This window comes from Anser anser (assembly GCF_964211835.1).
Source record: "Anser anser genome assembly, contig: HAP1_SCAFFOLD_668, whole genome shotgun sequence".
Lineage (NCBI taxonomy): Eukaryota > Metazoa > Chordata > Aves > Anseriformes > Anatidae > Anser > Anser anser.
The window spans coordinates 1-23,318 of NW_028153921.1; the positions used below are offsets into that span (position 1 = coordinate 1).

The 23,318-nt window shown below is 65.3% G+C and overlaps 2 protein-coding genes across 2 annotated transcripts; both read left to right on the forward strand.

Annotated features, from left to right (window-relative positions):
- Positions 1-327: 327 nt before the first annotated feature.
- LOC310891158 (tyrosine-protein kinase receptor UFO-like) lies at positions 328-14,742 on the forward strand (the record flags this gene model as incomplete). Its single annotated transcript, XM_083853442.1, is given in 19 exon segments — positions 328-496; positions 579-694; positions 3,249-3,444; positions 3,844-3,849; positions 3,852-3,982; positions 4,816-4,951; positions 5,955-5,984; positions 6,860-6,989; positions 7,087-7,169; positions 8,248-8,343; positions 8,438-8,515; positions 8,596-8,688; positions 9,872-9,993; positions 11,217-11,326; positions 12,255-12,414; positions 13,354-13,462; positions 13,465-13,490; positions 14,289-14,432; positions 14,434-14,742. Coding segments are annotated over 19 exon segments (2,136 nt in total), but the record flags the coding sequence as incomplete, so codon positions are not given.
- A 1,522-nt stretch (positions 14,743-16,264) lies between these two features.
- HNRNPUL1 (heterogeneous nuclear ribonucleoprotein U like 1) lies at positions 16,265-22,085 on the forward strand. Its single transcript, XM_083853443.1, has 11 exons — positions 16,265-16,548; positions 17,117-17,251; positions 17,350-17,836; positions 17,921-17,994; positions 18,153-18,292; positions 18,379-18,478; positions 18,580-18,692; positions 18,830-19,096; positions 19,199-19,321; positions 19,423-19,551; positions 21,847-22,085. Exons 1-11 carry the CDS (start codon positions 16,296-16,298, stop codon positions 22,036-22,038), a joined length of 2,013 nt encoding a protein of 670 aa, XP_083709569.1. The 5' UTR covers positions 16,265-16,295; the 3' UTR covers positions 22,039-22,085.
- The last annotated feature ends 1,233 nt before the right edge of the window (positions 22,086-23,318 follow it).

Sequence of the window (23,318 nt, forward strand, 5' to 3'; positions counted from 1 at the left end):
TGCACCCCCTCCTTGTGCCCCCCCTTGCCCCTCTTTGTGCCCTCCTCTTTGTGCCCCCCCCTTTATGCCCCCCCTTTATGCCCCCCTCCTCTTGCCCCCCCTTTTTGAGCCCCCCCCTTTTTTTTGCACCCCCTCCTCTTGCCCCCCCCTTTTCTTCCCACCCCTCCTCGTGCCCCCCCTTTTTTCACACCCCTCCTCGTACCCCCCCCCTTTTTGTGCCCCCCCATTTCTGTGCGCCCCCCCCCTTTTTTTTTACACCCCCCTCACCCCCCCCTCGCCTACCCCCACCCCCCTCACCCCCACCCCTCCCTCACCACCCCCCCTCAGCCCCACCCCCCCCAGCACCCCGGGGTGCCCCCCCACCCCCTCCAACCCCCCAAATTTCCCCCCCCCCTCGGTGCCCCCCCCCCCCCAGGACTGAACCGCAGCGCCTCCTTCTCCTGCGAAGCCCACAACGCCCGCGGCATCACCACGTCCCGCACCGCCGCCGTCACCGGTCAGTGGGGGGGGGGGACACACATTGGGGGGGGGGTTTTGGGGTCCGGGGGGGGTCCGTACTCATCCTCCCCCCCCCCCAGTGGTACCCCAGCGCCCCAAAAACCTGGCGCTGGTGAAGCCGGGGCCGCGGTGGCTGGAGGTGAGGTGGGAGCCGGGGGCCAGCGGGGACGCCCCCCTGCGCCTCTGCACCCTGCAGGTAAGGGGGTGGGGGGGTCCCGTGTCCCCCCCCCCAAAAAAGAAAGAGGATTTGGTCCCGGGGGGGTGCGGGATTTGCCCCCGGGTTTTGCCCCGGTGGGGGGTCATTGAGGGGGGAAGGTGGAAATTGGGGGGGGGGGCACACGTGGGGACATGGGGAGGGGCGGGGGGGGTTGGGGACGTTGGGGGGCACCCCCAGGGCGAGGGGTCTTTGGGGTGGGGGTGGTCCTAAATTGGGGTGGGCCCAAATAGGGGAGGGACGTCCATGGGACGTCCATGGGTTGGGGACATCCACGGGGTTGGGGACATCCACGGGGTCTGGGTGTCCCCATTGGGAATATCCATAGGTTGGGGGCACCCATGGGGTCCGGGTGTCCCTATTGGGGTCATCCATGGGGTTGGGGACATCCATGGGGTCCGGGTGTCCCTGTTGGGGACATCCATGGGGTTGGGGACATCCATGGGGTCTGGGTGTCCCCACTGGGGACATCCATGGGATTGGGGGACACCCATGGGTTGGGGACACCCATGGGGTCCGGGTGTCCCTATTGGGGTCATCCATGGGGTTGGGGACATCCATGGGGTCTGGGTGTCCCCACTGGGGACATCCATGGGATTGGGGGACACCCATGGGTTGGGGACACCCATGGGGTCCGGGTGTCCCTGTTGGGGACATCCATGGGGTTGGGGACATCCATGGGGTCTGGGTGTCCCCACTGGGGACATCCATGGGATTGGGGGACACCCATGGGTTGGGGACACCCATGGGGTCCGGGTGTCCCTATTGGGGTCATCCATGGGGTTGGGGACATCCACGGGGTCCGGGTGTCCCCACGGGGTCCAGGTGTCCCCATTGGGTATATCCATGGGACTGGGGTCATCCATGGGGCTGGGGACATCCACAGGGTCCGGGTGTCCCCATTGGGGTCCGGGTGTCCCCATTGGGTATATCCATGGGATTGGGGACATCCACGGGGTTGGGGCCACCCATGAGGTCCCGGTGTCCCTATTGGGAACATCCATGGGGTCTGGGTGTCCCTTCAGGGACATCCATGGGTTGAGGACACCCATGGGGTTGGGGACATCCATGGGGTCTGGGTGTCCCTATTGGGTATATCCATGGGGTTGGGACACCCATGGGTTGGGGACATCCACGGGGTCTGGGTGTCCCCATTGGGAATATCCATGGGATTGGGGACATCCACGGGGTTGGGGACACCCATGGGGTCTAGGTGTCCCTACTGGGATCATCCATGGGGTCCGGGTGTCCCCACTGGGGTCATCCATGGGGTTGGGGACATCCACGGGGTCCGGGTGTCCCCATTGGGGTCCGGGTGTCCCCATTGGGTATATCCATGGGATTGGGGACATCCACGGGGTTGGGGACACCCATGGGGTCCGGGTGTCCCTATTGGGGTCATCCATGGGGTTGGGACACCCATGGGTTGGGGACATCCATGGGGTCCGGGTGTCCCTGTTGGGGTCATCCATGGGGCTGGGGACATCCACGGGGTCCGGGTGTCCCCATTGGGTATATCCATGGGATTGGGGACATCCATGGGGTTGGGGCCACCCACGGGGTCCCGGTGTCCCTATTGGGAACATCCACGGGGTCTGGGTGTCCCCATTGGGGTCATCCATGGGATTGGGGACACCCACGGGGTTGGGGACATCCATGGGGTCTGGGTGTCCCCATCAGGGACATCCATGGGTTGGGGACACCCATGGGGTTGGGGACATCCATGGGGTCTGGGTGTCCCTATTGGGTATATCCATGGGATTGGGGACATCCATGGGTTGGGGACATCCATGGGGTTGGGACACCCATGGGGTTGGGGACACCCATGGGTTGGGGACATCCAAGGGGTCCGGGTGTCCCCATTGGGTATATCCATGGGATTGGGGACATCCACGGGGTTGGGGACACCCAGGGGGTCCCGGTGTCCCTATTGGGAACATCCACGGGGTCCGGGTGTCCCCATTGGGGTCATCCATGGGATTGGGGACACCCACGGGGTTGGGGACATCCATGGGGTCTGGGTGTCCCCATCAGGGACATCCATGGGTTGGGGACATCCATGGGGTTGGGGACATCCATGGGGTCTGGGTGTCCCTATTGGGTATATCCATGGGATTGGGGACATCCATGGGTTGGGGACATCCATGGGGTTGGGACACCCATGGGGTTGGGGACACCCATGGGTTGGGGACATCCACGGGGTCCGGGTGTCCCCATTGGGAATATCCATGGGATTGGGGACATCCACGGGGTTGGGGACACCCAGGGGGTCCCGGTGTCCCTACTGGGAACATCCACGGGGTCCGGGTGTCCCCATTGGGGTCATCCATGGGATTGGGGACACCCACGGGGTTGGGGACATCCATGGGGTCTGGGTGTCCCCATTGGGGTCATCCATGGGGTTGGGGACACCCATGGGGTCCGGGTGTCCCCATTGGGAATATCCATGGGATTGGGGACACCCACGGGGTCGGGGCCACCCGCGGCGTCCCGGTGTCCCCGACCTGGGGCTGTCCCCTCCGTGGGGTCCCCGCAGGCGGTGGGGGAGGCCGAGGACCTGAGCAGCGTGGCCCCGGGGGGGCTCTACAACCGCGTGGTGCTGGTGCCCCCCTTCGCCCACCGCATCGAGGGGCTGCAGCCCTACGCCGCCTACCGGGCGCGCGTCTCCTGCCGCAGCGCCCGCGGGCCCTCGCCCTGGACCCACTGGGTGCCCATGGCCACGCTGGAGGGGGGTGAGTTAAGGGGGGGCACGGCTGAGGGGGCGGGGGCCCCGTGGGGTGGGGGCCCTATGGGGTGGGGGGGCAAAATGTTGGGGTCCCCGTGGGGTTGGGGGCTTGACCCTATGGGAATAGGGGGCCGGATGTGGGGGTCCGCATGGGGATGGGGGGCTGGGTCCCTATGGGGTGGGGGGGCTGGATATTGGGGTCCCATGGGAATGGGGGGGGCTGGGTGTGGGGGGACCCATGGGGAGGGGGGGGCACCCAGGTCCTGAGGGGGGGGCACTGGGAGGACTTGGGGGGGGGGGCTGGGGGCAGCTGTGCTGACTTGGGGGGGGGGGGGGGGGTCCCAGACGAGGGGTGGGGTCTGACCCTCCTCCCCCCACCCTGTTCACCCCCCCACCCCCCCCGCAGCCCCCGGAGCCCCCCCGAGAACGTGACGGCGGAGCGGGACGGGAGCCGGGCGCGCGTGCGCTGGGCGGCGCCGCGGGGGCAGCTCAACGGGGTGCTGCGGGGGTACCGGCTGGCCTACCGCAGCGCCCGCGCCCCCGAGGTGAACCCCCCCCCCCCCCGGAACCCCCCCGGCACCCCCCCGGCACCCCACTGACCCCACAGCACCCCCCTGACCCCCCCCCATTGCCACCCTATTGCCCCATTGCCTCCCCAGTGCCCTCCCAGTGCTTTTCCCATTGCCCCCCCTGTTGCCCCAACTGCCCTCCCCATTGCCCGCCCCATTGCCCCCCCATTACCCCATTGTCCCCATTACCCTCCTCATTACCCCATTATCCCCCCCCATTGCCCCCCATTGCCCCCCCATTGCCCCAATTGCCCTCCCCATTGCCCCCCCATTGTCCCCCATTGCTCCCCCATTACCCCATTGCCTCCTTTGCCCCCCCGCCCCTCCACTGCCCCCATAACTCACCCCATGACCCCCCCAGCCCCATAACTCACCCTGTGACCCCCCAGCCCCATAACTCACCCTGTGACCCCCCCAGCCCCATAATTCACCCCCTGCCCCCCCAGCCCCCTAACCCCATGACCTCCCCAAGCCATAACTCACCCTGTGACCCCCCCACCCCATAACTCACCCCATGACCCCCCCAGCCCCATAACTCACCCTGTGACCCCCCCCACCCCATAACTCACCCCATGACCCCCCAGCCCCATTCCCCCCCCATTACCCCATTGCCCCCCCCATTACCCTATTGATCCCCATTACCCCATTGCCCCTCCACTGCCCCCCTATCCCTCACCCCATGACCCTCCCCAGCCCCATAACTCACCCCCTGCCCCCCCCCGGCCCCATCCCTCACCCCCTGCCCCCCCCCGGCCCCATCCCTCACCCCGTGACCCCCCCCACCCCATAACTCCCCCCCGCCCCCCCAGGTGGTGCTGGACGTGGGGCTGGCGCAGGAGAAGACGCTGGAGCTGGCGCCGGCCGTGCAGAACCTCTCGGTGCGCGTCTCCCCCTACACCGGGGCGGGGGACGGGCCCTGGAGCCCCCCCGTGCTGCTGCTCGCCCGTGAGTCACCCCCACGTCCCCGTGGCCGGCACCCCAATGTCCTCGGCACCCCAATGTCCCCATCATCCCAAAGGCCCCAGCACCCCAATGTCCCCATCATCCCAACATCCCCATCATCCCAACGTCCCCAATGTCCCCGTCACCCCAATGTCCCCATTACCCCCACGTCCCCATGGCCAGCACCCCAGTGTCCCCGTCACCCCAATGTCCCCGTCACCCCAATGTCCCCATCACCCCAATGTCCCCATCATCCCCATCACCCCAATATTCCCAGTGTCCCAATCCCCCCAACGTCCCCAGCACCCCCGTATCCCCATCACCCCAATGTCCCTATTACCCCAATGTCCCCATCACCCAAATGTCCCCATCACCCCAATGTCCCCAATATCCCCATCACCCCAATGTCCCCTTCATCCCAATGTCCCCATCATCCCCAGCACCCCAATGTCCCCAGCACCCCAGTGTCCCCATCATCCCCATCACCCCAATGTCCCCAATGTCCCCATCACCCCAATGTCCCCGTCACCCCAATGTCCCCATCATCCCCGTCACCCCAATGTCCCCAATGTCCCCATCACCCCAATGTCCCCGTCACCCCGATGTCCCCGTCACCCCAATATCCCCAATGTCCCCATCACCCCAATGTCCCCGTCACCCCAATGTCCCCAGCACCCCAGTGTCCCCATCATCCCCAGCATCCCAATGTCCCCAATGTCCCCATCACCCCAATGTCCCCAGCACCCCAATGTCCCCAGCACCCCAATGTCCCCTTCTCCCGATGTCCCCATCATTCCAATGTCCCCATCACCCCAATGTCCCCAGTGTCCCCATCACCCCAGTGTCCCCAATGGCCCCATCACCCCAGCGTCCCCAGTGTCCCCAGCACCCCAGTGTCCCCGTGCCCGTCCCCTCCTGTCCCCGTCTCCCCGATGTATTCCTCGGGGAGTGCCGCCTTGTCCCCTGGTGTCCCCACGGCACCGATGTCCCCCTGATGTCCCCACAGCTGGAGAGCCCCCGTCACAGACACAGCCCGGTGAGGAGCCGGGAACGGGGTGGGATTGGGGTGGGATTTGGGGTGGGATGGGATTGGAATTGGGATTGGGGTGGGGATGGGATTGGGGTGGGATGGGGATGGGATGGGGATGGGATGGGATTGGGATGGGATAGGATGGGATTGGGGTGGGGATGGGATGGGATTTGGGATTTGAGGTGGGATTTGGGATGGAATTTGGGATCTGGGCTGGGATCTGGGCTGGGATTTGGGCTGGGATTTGGGATTTGGGGTGGGATCTGGGCTGGGATTTAGGATGAGATTGGGATGGGATTTGGGATTTGGGGTGGGATCTGGGATGGGATTTGGGATTTGGGGTAGGATTTAGGCTGGGATTTGGGATGGGATTTGGGATTTGGGGTGGGATCTGGGCTGGGATTTAGGATGGGACTGGGATGGGATTTGGGATTTAGGCTGGGATTTGGGATTGGATTTGGGATTTGGGGTAGGATTTGGAATGGGATTTAGGATGGGATTGGGGTGGGATTTGGGATGGGATTGGGATGGGATTTGGGATTTGGGGTAGGATTTAGGCTGGGATTTGGGATGGCATTTGGGATTTGGGGTGGGATCTGGGCTGGGATTTGGGATGGGATTGGGATGGGATTTGGGATTTAGGCTGGGATTTGGGATGGGATTTGGGATTTGGGGTGGGATCTGGGCTGGGATTTGGGATTTGGGGTAGGATTTGGGGTGGGATTTAGGATGGGATTTGGGATTTGGGATTTGGGGTGGGATTTGGGATGGGATTTGGGATTTGGGGTGGGATCTGGGATGGGATTTGGCATGGGGTGGTGACACAAGGGTGACCCCGCGGGGGGGGCGGCGGCCGTCCCCCGACCCGCTGCCCCCTCCAGCAGTGCTGCCGGCGCCGGCGCTGTCCCGGGACTGGTGGCTGCTGGTGCTGGCCCTCTCCGTCCTCGCCGGCCTGGCGCTGGCGCTGGGCGCGCTGGCAGCGCGGCGGCGCCGCAAGGAGACGCGCTTCGGGTGAGCGGGGTCCCCCCCCCGGCGCTGCCGTTCCCCCCCCCCAACCACCCCCCCAGCCCGACCCCGCTGCAGCCGCCCCCTGTCCCTGTCCCCCCAGGGAGGCGTTCGCGCCCCGCGGGGAGCCGGTGGTGCAGTACCGCGTGCGCAGCTCCTACAGCCGCCGCACCACCGAGGCCACCCGTGAGTGTCCCCGTGTCCCCAAGCACGTGGTCCCCATGTCCCCCCACCCTGTCCCCATATCCCCATGTCCCCCTGTCCCCATGTCCCCATGTCCCCCAGTCCCCATCCATTTCCCCCATACCCCACATCCCCAGGTCCCCATGCCCCAGGTCCCCATGTCCCCATGTCCCCATGTCCCCATGTCCCCATGCATCACATCCCCATGTCCCCATGTCCCCAGTCCCCACCATGTCCCCATGCACCTGGTGTCCCCATGCCCCATGTCCCCATGCCCCATGTCCCCATGAACCATGTCCCCATGTCCCCAAGCATCACATTCCCATGTCCCCATGTCCCCATGCTCCAGGTCCCCATGTTCCCATGCACCTGGTCCCCATGTCCCCCATGTCCCCAAGCATCACATTCCCAGGTCCCCATGTCCCCATGCCCCATGTCCCCATGTCCCCTTGCACCACGTCCCCATGTCTTCATGCCCCATGTCCCCACCACATCCCCATGACCTCGTGCCCCATGTCCCCACCACGTCCCCATGACCTCGTGCCCCATGTCCCCACCACGTCCCCATACCCCACATCCCCATGTCCCCATGCCCGAGGTCCCCATGTCCCTATATCCCCATGTCCCCATACCCCACATCCCCATGTCCCCATGCCCGAGGTCCCCATGTCCCTATATCCCCATGTCCCCATACCCCACATCCCCATGTCCCCATGTCCCCATACCCCACATCCCCATGTCCCCATGTCCCCGTACCCCATACCCCACATTGCCAGGTCCCCATGTCCCCATACCCCACATCCCCAAGGTCCCCATGTCCCCGTACCCCACATCCCCACGTCCCCAAGGTCCCCATACCCATGGTCCCTATATCCCCACGTCCCCATACCCCACATCCCCAAGGTCCCCATGTCCCCGTACCCCACATCCCCACGTCCCCATACCCCACCTCCCCCTTCCCCACACGGTGCCACCCACCCCGGGGCCATCCCCACCCCATTCCGGGGACTCCGCGGTCCCCGAGGACACCGACGCCACCCACCCCGTGTCCGTGTCCCCCCCTGTGTGTCCCCCCCCCCAGTGAACAGCCTGGGCATCAGCGAGGAGCTGAAGGAGAAGCTGCGGGACGTCATGGTGGACCGGCACCGCGTGGCGCTGGGCAAGACCCTGGGCGAGGGTGGGTGGCGCCGCCGTCCCCCGGGGGGGTTGGGGACACCCCCATTTTATGCCCCCACCCCAAAAAAAAAAACAAAACCTTTCCCCCCTCCCAGGGGAATTCGGCTCCGTCATGGAGGGGCAGCTCAACCAGGACAACTGCGTCCTCAAAGTGGCCGTGAAGACGATGAAGCGTGAGCGCGACACCCCCCCCCGAACCCCCCCGAACCCTTTTTGGGGTCCCCCCCAACCCCAAAAATGTCTCCCCCCCCAGTCGCCATCTGCAGCCGGGCAGAGCTGGAGGACTTCCTCAGCGAGGCCGTCTGCATGAAGGAGTTCGACCACCCCAACGTCATGAAGCTGATCGGTGAGGGGCGGCCCCGGGACCCCAAAACCCTGCGGGGTTGGGGGCGGGGGTTGGGGTGGATGGGGGGGGTGTGTGCCCCGATTGGGGTCTGAGCCCCGAATTGGGGGCTGTGCCCCAATAGGGGACTGTGAGACACAGTGGGGTCTGCGCCCCAAATTAGGACCTGAGCCCCGAATTAGGGTCTGCGAGCCACAGTGGGGTCTGTGCCCCAATAGGGGTCTGCGCCCCAAATTAGGGCCTGTACCTCAGTAGGGGTCTATACCTCAAATTAGGGTCCGTGCACCAAATTAGGGTCTGCGAGCCACAGTGGGGTCTGTGCCCCAATAGGGGTCTGCACCCCACTTTGGGGTCTGCCTCCCTATTGGGGTCTGCACCCCATTTTGGGGTCTGCACCCCACTGTGGGGTCTGTCTTCCTATTGGAGTCTGTACCCCTATTAGGGTCTGCACCCCATTTTGGGGTCTGCACCCCATTTTGAGGTCTGCACACCACTTTGGGGTCTGCCTCCCTATCGGGATCTGCACCCCACTTTGGGGTCTGCACCCCATTTTGGGGTCTGCCTCACTATTAGGATCTGCACCCCATTTTAGGGTCTGCACCCCCTATTGGGGTCTGCACCCCACTTTGGGATCTGCACCCCACTTCGGGGTCTGCACCCCACTTCGGGGTCTGCACCCCATTTTGGGGTGTGCCTTCCTATTGGAGTCTGTACCCCTATTAGGGTCTGCACCCCATTTTGGGGTCTGCACCCCATTTTGAGGCCTGTACCCTATTTTGAGGTCTGCACACCACTTTGGGGTCTGCCTCCCTATCGGGATCTGCACCCCACTTTGGGGTCTGCACTCCGTTTTGGGGTCTGCACCCCGTTTTGGGGTCTGCTTCACTATTAGGATCTGCACCCCATTTTAGGGTCTGCACCCCCTTTTGGGATCTGAGCCCCTATTGGGGTCTGCACCCCACTTTGGGGTCTGCACCCCACTTTGGGGTCTGCACCCCTATTGGGGTCTGCACCCTATTTTGGGGTGTGCACCCCACTTCGGGGTCTCCACTCCCAATTGGGGTCATTCCGCCCCACCCCGTGACTCTGCGCCCCCATTGCCGTGTTCTTGGGGCCGCTCAGAGCCTCGGAGGGGTGTTCCGGGGGGGGGGGGGGTTGCATTTGGGGTGCTGACCCCCCCCGGCAGGGGTCTGCCTGCAGAGCTGGGGGGCCGAGGGGCTCCCCGCGCCCGTGGTCATCCTGCCCTTCATGAAGCACGGCGACCTGCACAGCTTCCTGCTCTACTCCCGCCTGGGGGACAGCCCCGTGGTCAGCGGGGGGGGCCGGGGGGGTTGGGGGGCTTGGGGGGGCTTGGGGGAGTCCGGGGGGGGCTGGGGGTTTGGGGGTTCCTGGGGACTTGTGGGGTTGGGCGGGATTGGAGGGGGCTGGGGGGGTTGGATGGGGTTGGTGTTCGGGGGGGCTGGGGGTCAGGGGGGGGCTGGGGGGCCAGGGGGGGCCGGGAGGGGTGGGGGGATTCGGAGGGGCTCGGGGGGGTTGGATGGGGTTGGTGTTTGGGGGGGAGCTGGGGGTCATGGGGGGAGGGCGCTGAGGGGGATTTAGGGGTTCAGGGGGCTCCAGGGGTCTTTGAGGGGGGTTATGGGGTCATGGGGGGTCTTTGGGGGGGGGCTATGGGATCATGGGGTCTTTGAGGGGGGTTATGGGGGTCTTTGGGGGGGGCTATGGGATCATGGGGTCTTTGGGGGGGGTATGGGGTCATGGGGGTCTTTGGGGAGGGCTCTGGGATCGTGGGGATCTTTGGGGGGGCTATAGGATCATGGGGTCTTTGGGGGGGCTATGGGATCATGGGGTCTTTGGGGGGGGGTCATGGGGGTCTTTGGGGAGGGCTCTGGGATCATGGGGATCTTTGGGGGGGCTATAGGATCATGGGGTCTTTGGGGGGGGTATGGGGTCATGGGGTCTTTGGGGGGGGTATGGGGTCATGGGGGTCTTTGGGGAGGGCTCTGGGATCATGGGGATCTTTGGGGGGGCTATAGGATCATGGGGTCTTTGGGGGGGGTATGGGGTCATGGGGGTCTTTGGGGAGGGCTCTGGGATCGTGGGGATCTTTGGGGGGGCTATAGGATCATGGGGTCTTTGGGGGGGCTATGGGATCATGGGGTCTTTGGGGGGGGTATGGGGTCATGGGGGTCTTTGGGGGGCTATGGGATCATGGGGGATCTTTGGGGGGGCTATGGGATCATGGGGGGCTATAGGATCATGGGGATCTTTGGGGGGGCTATAGGATCATGAGGTCTTTGGGAGACTATGGGATCATGGGGTCTTTGGGGTGGTATATGGGATCATGGGGGGGGTCTTTGGGGGGGGGCTATGGGATCATGGGGCTCTTGGGGGTCTGAGGGGGTCTTGGGAGGGTCTCAGCAGTTCTGGGGGCTCACGGGGTATCTGGGGGGGGACCTGGGGGTGTTGTAGGGGTCTCGTATGGGGTGCGGGGGGGTCCCGGGGGGGTGACAAGCATGGTGCCCCCCCCCCAGGCGCTGCCGACGCGGAGGCTGGTGGGGTTCATGGCCGACATCGCGGCGGGGATGGCCTACCTGAGCCGCAGGAACTTCGTGCACCGAGACCTGGCCGCCAGGAACTGCATGTGCGTGGGGGCACGGGGGGGGGACACCGGGGACGTGGGGGGCACGGGGACATGGTGGGGACATCGGGGATGTGGGGGCACGGGGGGGACATTGGGGACGTGGGGGGCACGGGGACATGGTGGGGACATCGGGGATGTGGGGGGCACGGGGGGATATGGGGACAGGGAGACGGGGAGGGGGCATGGGGGGGACATTGGGGACGTGGGGGGCACGGGGGGATATGGGGACAGGGAGACAGGGGGACATCAGGACAGGGGGACGTGAGACATGGGGACAGGGGGACACGGGGTCTGAGGGACAGGGGGACATGGGGACACCAGGTCAGAGGGACATTGGGACGTGGGGACAGGGACGTAGGACTTGGGGACATGGGGTCTGAGGGACATGGGGACAAGGACATGGGGACATGGGACATGGGGACATTGGGACATGGGGACAAGGACATGGGGACACGGGGACGCTGGGCCTGAGGGACATTGGGACGTGGGGATGGGGACGTAGGACTTGGGGACATGGGGTCAGGGGGTCTGAGGGCCATTGGGACACGGAGATGGGGACATTGGGTCTGAGGGACATGGGGACATGGGGATGGGGACATGGGGATGGGGACATTGGGACATGGGGACGAGGACGTGGGGACTTGGGGACACGGGGTCAGAGGGACATCGGGACATGGACATGGGGACAAGGGGACATCGGGATGTGGGGAGATGGGGTTGGGGACGTGGGGACATGGGGACACGGGGACACCGGGTCTGAGGGTCATTGGGACATGGAGATGGGGAGATGGGGACCTTGGGGACCAGGCTGGGGACAGGGAGGGGACGGGGAGCCGAGGCTGGGCTGGCGGCACGGTGACGGTGGTGACGGTGTTACGGTGACGCGGTGCCGGCGGTGCCGGTGACGCGGTGCCCGCGCTGCCCCCAGGCTGGACGAGCGGCTGCGGGTGTGCGTGGCCGACTTCGGGCTGTCCAAGCAGATGGGGGGGGGGCAGTACTACCGGCAGGGCCGCGTCGCCCCCGTCCCCGTCAAGTGGGTGGCCCTCGAGAGCCTGGCCGACCGCGTCTACACCACCAAGAGCGACGTGGTGAGGGGACGCGACACCCCCGGGACCCCCCCTGGGACCCCTCGGGACCCCCCAGAACTCCCCAGGACCCCTCCAGGACCCCCCCGGGATCGCTCGGGACCCTCCAGGACCACCTGGGACTCTCTAGGACCCCCCCCCGAGAACCCCCGGGACCCCTCAGAACCACCCCAGGACCTCCCAGGACTCCCCGGGACCCCCCAGAATCCCCCAGGACCCCTCAAGACCCCCCCGGACCCCCCAGGAACACCCCAGGACCCCCCAGGAACCCCCAGGAACCCCCAGGACCCCCTGGGACCCCCCCCGGGACCTTCCCATTGGCAAATGGGAGGGCGGCCCAGCTCCCAGCCAATAGGAAGAGGGCGTTTTAGGGGGATCCCGGCTCCCAGCCAATGGGAGGGGGCGGCTGGGTGGATCCCCAGTCCCAACCAATAGGAGGGGGTGTCTGGGTGGACCCTGGCCAATGGGAGGGGATGTCTGGGTGGATCCCAGCCAATGGGAAGGACCGGCTGTAGATCGCCAACCCCAGCCAATGGGAGGGGGGCGTCAGGCGGATCCCAGCCAATGGGAAAGGGTGTTTGGGGGTGATCCCGGCTCCCAGCCAATAGGAGGGGGTGTCAGGCGGATCCCAACCAACGGGAGGGGGTTCCCGGGCAGATCCCAGCTCCCAGCCAATAGGAGGGGGTGTCAGGCGGATCCCAACCAATGGGAGGGGATTCCCGGGCGGATCCCAGCTCCCAGCCAATAGGGGGGGGCGTCAGGCGGATCCCAACCAATGGGAGGGGGTTCTCGGGCGGATCCCAGCTCCCAGCCAATAGGAGGGGGTGTCAGGCGGATCCCAACCAATGGGAGGGGATTCCTGGGCGGATCCCAGCTCCCAGCCAATGGGGGGGGTTCCCCGGGCGGATCCCGCCCCCCCCAGCCCCCGCCGTGCCCCCCCAGTGGTCGTTCGGGGTGACGATGTGGGAGATCGCCACGCGGGGCCAGACGCCGTACCCCGGCGTGGAGAACAGCGAGATCTACGACTTCCTGCGCCAGGGCCACCGCCTGCGCCCGCCCCCCCTCTGCCCCCCCCGCCTGTGAGTCACCCCCCCCCCCCCGGGACCCCCCCTCAGACCTCCCCCCCTCGGGACCCCCCCAACCCCATGGGATCCCCTCCCCCGCACCCCGATCCCCTTGGGAATCCCAAACCCCACACCCCCATCCCTTTGGGACCCCCCCCCCAAGACCTCTGGGACCCCCCCCAAGACCTTTGGGACCTCCCCCAAGACCTCTGGGACCCCCCCCCAAAAAAAAACAGGACCCCCCCAAACCCCCAGGACCCCCCCAAGACCTCTGGGACCTCCCCCAAGATCTCTGCGACCCCCCCCCCAAAAAATAAAACAGGACCCCCCCCCCAAACCCCCAGGACCCCCCCCAGGACTCCCCCCCATAACCCCCCCAGCCCCGTAGGACCCCCCCCTACTCCACACCCCAATCCCTCCGGGACCCCCCAAGACCTCCGGGACCCCCCAAGACCCTCCCCAGGACCCCCCCCAAAACCCCCAGGATCACCCCCCTAGATTTCTGGGACCCCCCCCAGACCCCCCCACCGGGTCCCCAAGCCCCTTAGGACCCCCCCAGAGCCCCCCCCCAGGTCCCCAACCCCCCTGGGACCCCCCCAGAACCCCCCCCACTGGGTCCCCGACCCCCTTGCCCCCCCCTGAAGCCCCCCAAACCCCCTCCCAAGCCCCCCAGGACCCCCTCAGGCTCCCCCCCAGACCCCCCCCCAGCCCCAAACCTCTCAACACCCCCAAACTCCTGGAACACCCTGACCCCCCCCCCTCCAAATTGGGGTGTGTCCCCCCCCCCCCTAAAATTTGGGGTCCCCCCCCCAGGTACGAGCTGATGCGGCGGTGCTGGGCCGCGGACCCCCGCGAGCGGCCGAGCTTCGAGGAATTGGGGGGGGCCCTGGGGGACGCCCTGCGGGGGCTGCCCCCCCCCGCCCCCCCCGACCCCCTCTACGTCAACATGGAGGAAGGGGGAGCGGCGGCGGGGGGGGGGGACGACGACCCCCAGCCCCCCGGCAAAGAAGGGGACCCCCCGGCCCCCCCCGAAACCCCCCCGGCCGAGGCGGGGGGGGGCGCGGGGCGCTACGTGGTTTGCCCCCCCCCTCCCGAAACCGGCCCCCCCTCCCCGGGGGACGCCCCCGCCCCCTGCGCTGCCTCCGAGGAGGGGGCCTGAAGGGCTGCGGGGGGGGGGGGGAAACCCCCATTTTGGGACCCCCCCCCCCCCCAAACTGTCCCCCCACCCCAGCTGCCTCACTGCCAGGGCCCCCCCTTTGGGTCCAAGAACCCCCCCCCCCAGGTACGAGGGGACCCCCCCAAAGGGCCGGGACCCCCCCAAGCGCCCCCAGGGCCCCCCCCCCCCAAGGGCTGGGACCCCCCAGGGACCCCCCCACCGGGTCCCCAGCCCCCCAGGGACCCCCCCCAAAGGCCAGAAGCTCCCCCCCAGGGGCCCTTCCAAAGGGCTGGGACCCCCCCAAGCCCCCCCAGGGCCCCCCCCAAAGGGCTGGGAACCCCCCAGGGCCCCCCCCAAAGGGCTGGGAACCCCCCAAGCCCCCCCAGGGACCCCCCAAAGGGCTGGGACACCCCCCAGACCCCCCCCAGGGGCCACCCAGAGGGCTGGGACCCCCCCCAAGCCCCCCCAGGGCATCCCCCCAAAGGGCTGGGACCCCCCCCGGGCCCCCCCAAAGGCCAGAAGCCCCCCCCCCCGAGCCCCCCCCGGGCCCCCCCAAAGGGCTGGGACCCCCCCAGCCCCCCCCCGAAGGCCAGAAGCCCCCCCCAGCCCCCCCCCTGCACTTTACTCGGCCCCGGGCCCCCTCCCCAAATTGGGGTCCCCTCGGGGCCGGACCTGGGGGGGTCCCCACGTGCATTTCCCCCCCTCCCCCCCCCCCCATAAAAGCCCCTTCTGCTGCCACCGGCTGCGAGGTTTTTGTGAGGGGGGGGACGTGGGGGGGGGGGCATGAGAATTTTGGGGCGAATTGGGGACTTTTTGGGGTCGTGAGGTGTTACGGTGTTACTACGGGGCTTTGGGACACGGCGCGCGGGGATTTGGGGGCGCTGGGGACAAAGGAGGGACGCAGGGGCCGTGGTTGGGCGTGATTACGTCACAGGGCGGATTTTGGGGCGAATTCGGGGGGATTTGGGTGCTTTGGGGGGACTGAGGGGCTTCGGGCCCGAACCGCCCGGGGCTCAGCCAATGGGAGCGCGGCGCTGCCAGCCCGCCAGCCAATAGGAGGGCGGCTCCCGTTGCTAGGCAGCGCAGGGCAGCAACACGCGCAGACGCCGCCGGGGCTTCGCCAATGGCAGCGCGCCCGCCCCGAGCGCCCGCGGCTCCGCCAATGGGCGGTGGCAACAGGCGGCCAATCAGAGGCGCGCTCCTTTCGCCCCGCCCTCCGTGAGAGACCAGCCAATGGGAAGTGCGCGTTGCCCCAGCGGGCCCGTCCCCGCGCTGACAGGCGGGGAAAGCACCCAATAAAAACGCAGGCAGGGCGAGGGGCCGCTCTCGCTGCTATTGGCCGAGAGGCTGCTTGTGCCCGCCCCCTCGTGGTGTCAATCCCCGCTCGCCACCACGCCTCCGGGGGGCCGGCCCCGGCGCGGCGGGGGGCGGAGAAAACCTCCCCAGCTGTCCAATGAGCGTCCGCGTTACAGCGCCACTCCCCCTCCCGCCCAATGAGCCGCCGCTTTGCAAAGCGGCGCTGAGCGGGATCTCGGCGAGCGAGCGGGCCCCTCCCTTCGGCGCACAGCAGCCAATGGAGCGGCGCGTTACAAGCGGCGGGCCGGCGGCGGACCAATAGCGGCGCGCCTTACAGGGCGGCGCGGGCCGGGGAGGGGAGGAGGGCGATGGCGGCCATTTTGAGCCGGGCCCAGCGGCGGCGCCTCCATGGCCGGGCGGCGGCGGCGCTGAGCGGCGGCGACGCCATGGACGTGAGGCGGCTGCGGGTCAACGAGCTTAAGGAGGAGCTGGGGCGGCGCGGCCTCGACACCCGCGGCCTCAAAGCGGAGCTGGCAGAGCGGCTGCAGGCGGCCCTGGAGGCGGAGGAGGCCCGGAGGGGGCCCGGAGCACCCGGCGGGGACCAGGCCCCTGACGGACACTGTAAGGGCCCGGACCGGGACCCCCCGGTAGCCCCTGGGCCTGTCTCGGTAGCTCCCAGTAGCCCCCGGCCTGTCCCCGGTAGCCCCCCGTCCGTGGCCCGGTAGCCCCCGGCCCGTCCCCGGTAGCCCTCGGGCCTTCCCCGGTAGCCCTCCGTCCGTGGACCGGTAGCCCCCGGGCCTTCCCCGGTAGCCCCCGGTAGCCCGTAGCCCATCCCCGGTAGCTCCCGGTAGCCCCCTGTCCGTGGCCCGGTAGCCCCCGGCCCATCCCTGGTAGCCCCCCAGGCCTGTCGCTGGTAGCCCCCGGCTGTGCCCCTGTAGCCCCCGGTATCCCCCTGTCCGTGGCCCGGTAGCCCCCGGCCCATCCCCGGTAGCCCCCCGGGGCTGTCATTGGTAGCCCCCGGCTGTGCCCCTGTAGCCCCTGGTAGCCCCCGGGCCTGCCCTCGGGAATTTGAGGGACACCGAGCTGCGGAATCCCTCGTCCCCCTTTGCGCCCCATCTGTCTGCTGGGCAAACCCAACAACGCTCGATTTGTTTCACTTATTTCCCCCTTTTTCCCCCCCAAAAAAAAGATGGCATCGACAACAACGGCCACCCGAGCGAGCCGCAGGGCTACCAGCCCTACGAGCACGCCGCCGCCAAGCAGGACAACGAAACCGGCTACGAGAGGCGACCGTTGGACCACGAGCACCCCGTCCTGCACCCAGGTAGGGGCCCCTTTTCCTCCCGGTGGCCTCCCCCGGTGCTTTTCGGGGGGGGGGGGCTCCCAGCGCCGTCCCAGCGCCGCTCGCCGTGTCGCCCGCAGAAATGAAGCCGGACGCCAAGCCCGAAGACCCCGCGCCCCCTTACACCGTGCCGCCCCCCAGCTACAACGCCCCCGCTCCCAACTACGGCCTCCCCCCGCCGCCCACCTACAACGCCCCCCCGGCCGCTTACGGCGCGCCACCACCGCCGCCGCCGGCCGGTTACGGCGCTCCTCCGGCTTACAGCGCGCCGCCGGCCGGCTACAACGCCCCGGCGCCGGGCTACAACGCGCCGCCGGCCAGCTACAGCACCCCGACTTACAGCGCGCCCCCCCCGAGCGGTTACAGCACCCCCGCCTACAGCGCCGCGCCCCCCCCGCCGCCGCCGGCCGGTTACGGCGCCCCCGTCCCCGCCTACAGCGCTCCCCCCGGCGGGTACAGCGCGCCCGACGCCTCGCAGCCCCGAGCGCAGCAGCAGCAGCAGCCCCGCAAGCGGCCCTACGAGGAGCAGCGGGGTCGGGGTTACTACGAGCACCGCGAGGACAAGAGGTGAGCGAACCCCGAAAAGTGGCACCCCAAAAAAAGCCCCGGGGGGGGGTGGGGTGGTGGTGCTGAGCGCTGCCTCCGCCGCAGGGGCCGGTCGCCGCAGCCGCCCGCCGAGGACGAGGAGGAAGATTTCGACGACACGCTGGTGGCCGTCGACACTTGTGAGCGCACCGGGGGGCACCCCAAAAAATAAGCAGGGAGCCCCACGGGGCTGTTTCTCCTCTCCGTCGCCCGCTGGCTGCCGGGAGCGGGGCTTTCCCCGTGCCGCCGGCGGCGGCGGTGGTGTAAGAGGCGGCGTTTTCCTCCCCCCCCCCCCCAGACAACTGCGACCTGCACTTCAAAGTGGCCCGGGACCGCTACAGCGGCTACCCGCTGACCATCGAGGGCTTCGCCTACCTGTGGTCGGGCGCCCGCGCCACCTACGGCGCGCGGCAGGGCCGCGTCTGCTACGAGATGAAGGTGAGCGCCGCGACGGGTCGCGACGGCGCCGAAGCGGCCCGAAAAAAACACAAAAAAACCCTCCTCGTTTGGCTCCCGCCTCGCAGGTTAACGAGGAAATCTCCGTCAAGCACCTCCCGGCCACGGAGCCCGACCCCCACGTGGTGCGGGTGGGGTGGTCGCTGGACTCGTGCAGCACCCAGCTGGGTAAGAGCTGCCGAAAGCGACGGTTTTGGGGCCGGAAAGGCTTTTTTTCTGGTTGTTTTGCTCCCCGTTTTGGCTCACCCGGCCGCTCTGCGCCCAACCAGGCGAGGAGCCCTTCTCCTACGGCTACGGCGGCACCGGCAAGAAATCGACCAACTGCAAATTCGAGAATTACGGGGAAACCTTCGCCGAGAATGACGTCATCGCCTGCCTCGTCGTGAGTTCCCCCTCCCGAGCCCCGTCGTCGGTGCCGCCTCCACCTCGCCTGCGGCCCCCAGCCGCGGCGGGGGGCGACGCCCGGCCCCAAAACCCCCTCCGGGGGCTTCACCCGCGGTTGCCTCCCCCCCGGCGCAGGACTTTGAGTGCGGGGAGGAGGTGGAGATGTCCTTCATGAAGAACGGCAAGTGGCTGGGGGTGGCGTACCGCGTGCGGAAGGAGGCGCTGGGCGGCCGCGCGCTCTTCCCCCACGTCCTGGTGAAGAACTGCGCCATCGAGTTCAACTTCGGCCAACGGGACGCCACCTACTTCGCCGTCCCGCCCGGCTTCACCTTCATCCAGCACCTCCCCGTCGCCGAACGCGTCCGCGGCACCCTGGGGCCCAAGAGCAAAGCCGAGTGCGAGGTGCGGGGGCTACCGGGGCCGGCGGGGGGGCTCCCGGTTGTTTTTTTCGGGGGGGGTGGGGGCTCTTCCAGTCGTGACGGCGTCCCCGTTGGCCCCCGGTAGATCCTGATGATGGTCGGGCTGCCCGCCGCCGGCAAGACGACGTGGGCCGTCAAGCACGCGGCCGCCAACCCCTCCAAGAAGTACAACATCTTGGGCACCAACGCCATCATGGACAAAATGAGGGTAAGGGGAGGGGGGCGCGACGCCGCGGGTCCCTCGTCGCAACGCCGCGGGTCCCTCGTCGCGACGCCGCGGGTGCTGAGCGGCTCCGTCTCGCCCCCAAGGTGATGGGGTTGCGGCGGCAGCGCAACTACGCGGGGCGCTGGGACGTCCTGATCCAGCAGGCGACGCAGTGCCTCAACCGCCTCATCCAGATCGCCGCCCGCAAGAAGCGCAACTACATCCTGGACCAGGTGTTGGGGGGGGGACAACGCCCGGTGGGACCCCCCCGGGGACGGTCCCGGTGGCCCCGTGGCGCACCGCTGGCCCCAAACCCTTCCCTCCTCGTTTCTTGAGCTCCCTGACTCCCTGCTTTGGGGGTATATTGGGGAGGAAAAGGGGTTTTTCTAGCCCGAGTTGTGCTGCGGGGGGGCGGGGGGAGCGAAGGAGCCACGTGGAATGAGGGGGGTTGCTAAAACGGGCGGTTTTATTCCCAATTCTGTGGGGTGTGAGTGGCGTAGGGTGAAGCCCCCAGGTTTGGCGCTACCCCTGTGGGTGTTCGGGGAGGGAAAGCTCCCGCTGTGCTCCCAAATAACCCCCCCCAAATCCTAAATAACCCCCTCCCGTGTCCCAGATAATCTCTCCGACTCCCAAACAACCTCCCGGCTCCCAAATAACTCCCCACAATCACACATAACCCCTCCCGACTCCCAAATAACCCCCCCCAATTCCCAAATAACCTCCCTAATCCCAAATAACCTCCTCCCTAATCCCAAACAACCCCCCCAAATCCCTAGAAAAACCCTCCTGACACCCAAAAAACCCTCCCAAGTCCCAAATAACCGATCCCAAATCCCAAACAGCTCCTGCAAGTCCCCAAAAAACCCCTCCTGACTCCCAAATAACCCCCCCGCTTCCCAAACAGCCCTCCTAAATCCCAAATAACCCCCTCAAGTCTGCAAAAAAACCCTTCCAAATCCCAAATAATCCCCTCCCGAGTCCCAAATAACCCCTTCCAAATCCCAAATAACCTCCCCAAGTCCCCAATTCCCCCCCTAATTCCCAAATAACCTCCCCCAATCCCAAACAACCCCTTCCCAAGTCCCCAAAAAAACCCTCCCAACTCCCAAATAACCTTCCCAAGTCCCCAATTCCCCCCCCAACTCCCAAATAACCCCCCCAAATCCCAAACAACTCCTGCAAGTCCCCCAAAAACCCCTCCTGACTCCCAAATAACCCCCCCGCTTCCCAAACAGCCCTCCTAAATCCCAAATAACCCCCTCAAGTCTGCAAGAAAAACCCTTCCAAATCCCAAATAATCCCCTCCCAAGCCCCAAATAAGCCCCCCGAGTCCCAAATAACCTTTCCAAATCCCAAATAACCCCCTCCTGACTTCCCAAAACCCCTTCCAAATCCCAAATAACCCCCTCCCAACTCCCAAATAACCTTCCCAAGTCCCCAATTCTGCCCCCAAATGCCAAATAACCGCTCCCAAATCACAAACAACTCCCCCAAGTCCCCCCAAAACCCCTCCTGACTCCCAAATAACCCCCCGCACTTCCCAAACAGCGCTCCTAAATCCCAAATAACCCCCTCCTGACTCCCCAAAACCCCTTCCAAATCCGAATAACCCCCCCCAAATCCCAAACAACCCCCTCCCAACTCCCAAATAACCTTCCCAAGTCCCCAGTTCCCCCACAAATCCCAAACAACCCCTTCCCAAGTCCCCCAAAAAACCCTCCCAACTCCCAAATAACCTTCCCAAGTCCCCAAATAACCCCCCCAAATCCCAAATAACCTTCCCAAGTCCCCAAAAAAGCCGTCCCAACTCCCAAATAACCTTCCCAAGTCCCCAAATAACCCCCCCAAATCCCAAATAACCTTCCCAAGTCCCCAAATAACCCCCCCAAATCCCAAATAACCTTCCCAAGTCCCCAGTTCCCCCCCAAATCCCAAACAACCCCTTCCCAAGTCCCCCAAAAAACCCTCCCAACTCCCAAATAACCTTCCCAAGTCCCCAAATAACCCCCCCAAATCCCAAATAACCTTCCCAAGTCCCCAATCCCCCCCCAACTCCCAAATAACCTCCCCAAATCCCAAAAAATCCCAAACAACCCCCCCCAAATCCCAAACAACCCCCTCCCAACTCCCAAATAACCTTCCCAGTTTCCCCCCCAACTCCCAAATAACCTCCCCAAATCCCAAAAAATCCCAAACAACCCCCTCCCAAGTCCCAAATAACCTTCCCAAGTCCCCAGTTCCCCCCCCAAATCCCAAATAACCCCCCCAAATCCCAAACAACCCCCTCCCAACTCCCAAATAACCTTCCCAGTTTCCCCCCCAACTCCCAAATAACCTCCCCAAATCCCAAAAAATCCCAAACAACCCCCTCCCAAGTCCCAAATAACCTTCCGAACTCCCAAATAACCTTCCCAAGTCCCCAAACCCCCCCCCCAACTCCCAAATAACCTCCCCAAATCCCAAAAAATCCCAAACAACCCCCCCAAATCCCAAATAACGACCTCTTTTTCCCCCCCCCGCACCCCCAGACCAACGTTTACGGCTCGGCCCAGCGGCGAAAAATGCGTCCCTTCGAGGGCTTCCAGCGCAAGGCCATCGTCATCTGCCCCACGGACGAGGACCTGCGCGACCGCACCATCAAGAGGACGGACGAGGAGGGCAAGGACGTGCCCGACCACGCCGTGCTCGAGATGAAAGGTTTTTCCCCCAAAAAAGTGTAATTTTGGGGGGGTCGGAATCGCGCTGGGAACCCCGAAAGCACAGCTTAGACCCCTGCGTTTTAGTTTTTTTGGGGAAAAACGCCGGGAGTCCCCGAACTGCCGCTTTTCCCCTTCCTGTTTTGTTTTTTTTTTTTTTGGGGAAAAAACCCTTGAAAAGCCCCCGTGCTGCTGCTTGTCCCCGCCCTCATCTATTTTTATGGGGGGAAAAACCCACGGCAAGCCCCCAACCTGCCGCTTTTCCCCTTTCTGTTTAAATTTTATGGGGAAAAAACCCACTACGAGCCCCTAGACTGCCGCTTTTCCCCTTTCTGTGTTAGTTTTTTGGGGGAAAAAAAAAAAAAATAGAGCCCCCAGGCCGCTTCTTATCCCCACTCTGAATTTTTTGGGGAAAAACCCCAAATGAGCCCCCAGGCTGCCACTTTTCCCCGTTCTCTTTTAATTTTGTGGGGAAAAAAAGTACTGCAAACCCCCAAACTGCTGCTTTTTCCCTTTCTCTTTTAATTTTTTTGGGGAAAAACTCACTGCGAGCCCCCAGGCTGCCGCTTTTCCCCTTTCTAATTTAATTTTTTTGGGAAAAAAACCCCGACAAAGCCCCTAGACTCCTCTTATCCAAGCTCTATTTGAATTATTTGGCGAAAAAAAACCACTGTGAGCCCCCAGACTGATGCTTTTCCCCTTTCTATTTTATTTTTTTTGGGCAAAAATCCCCCAGCGAGCCCCCAGGCTGCCTCTTACCCCGCTCCGTTTTAATTTTTTTGGGAAAAAAGACGTAGCTTAACCCTGCTCTGTGTTAATTTGGGGGAAAAAAATCAGCGAGCCCCCAGACTGACGCTTTTCCCCTTTCTGTTTGAATTTTTGGGGGGGGAAAAAGCCCCAGCGAGCCCCCAGACTTCTCTCATCCCCACTTTGTTTGAATTTTTGGCGGAAAAAAACCCTAACTTGTCCCCGCTCTGTTTTAATTTTGAGGGAAAAAACCCACTGTGAGCCCCCAGGCTGCCACTTTTCTCCTTTCTATTTTAATTTTTTGGGGAAAAAAACCCCGAGCAAGCCCCCAGGCTGCTTCTTATCCCTCTCTGTTTTAAATTTTTGGGGAAAAAAACGCTGCGAGCCCCCGAGCTGCCACGTTTTCCCTTTCTATTTTAATTTTTTTTGGGGAAAAATCCCCCAGCGACCCCCCCGGCTGCCTCTTAACCCCGCTCTGTTTTAGTTTTTTGGGGAAAAAAGATGTAGCTCAACCCTGCTCTGTTTTAATTTGGGGGAAAAAAAACAGCGAGCCCCCA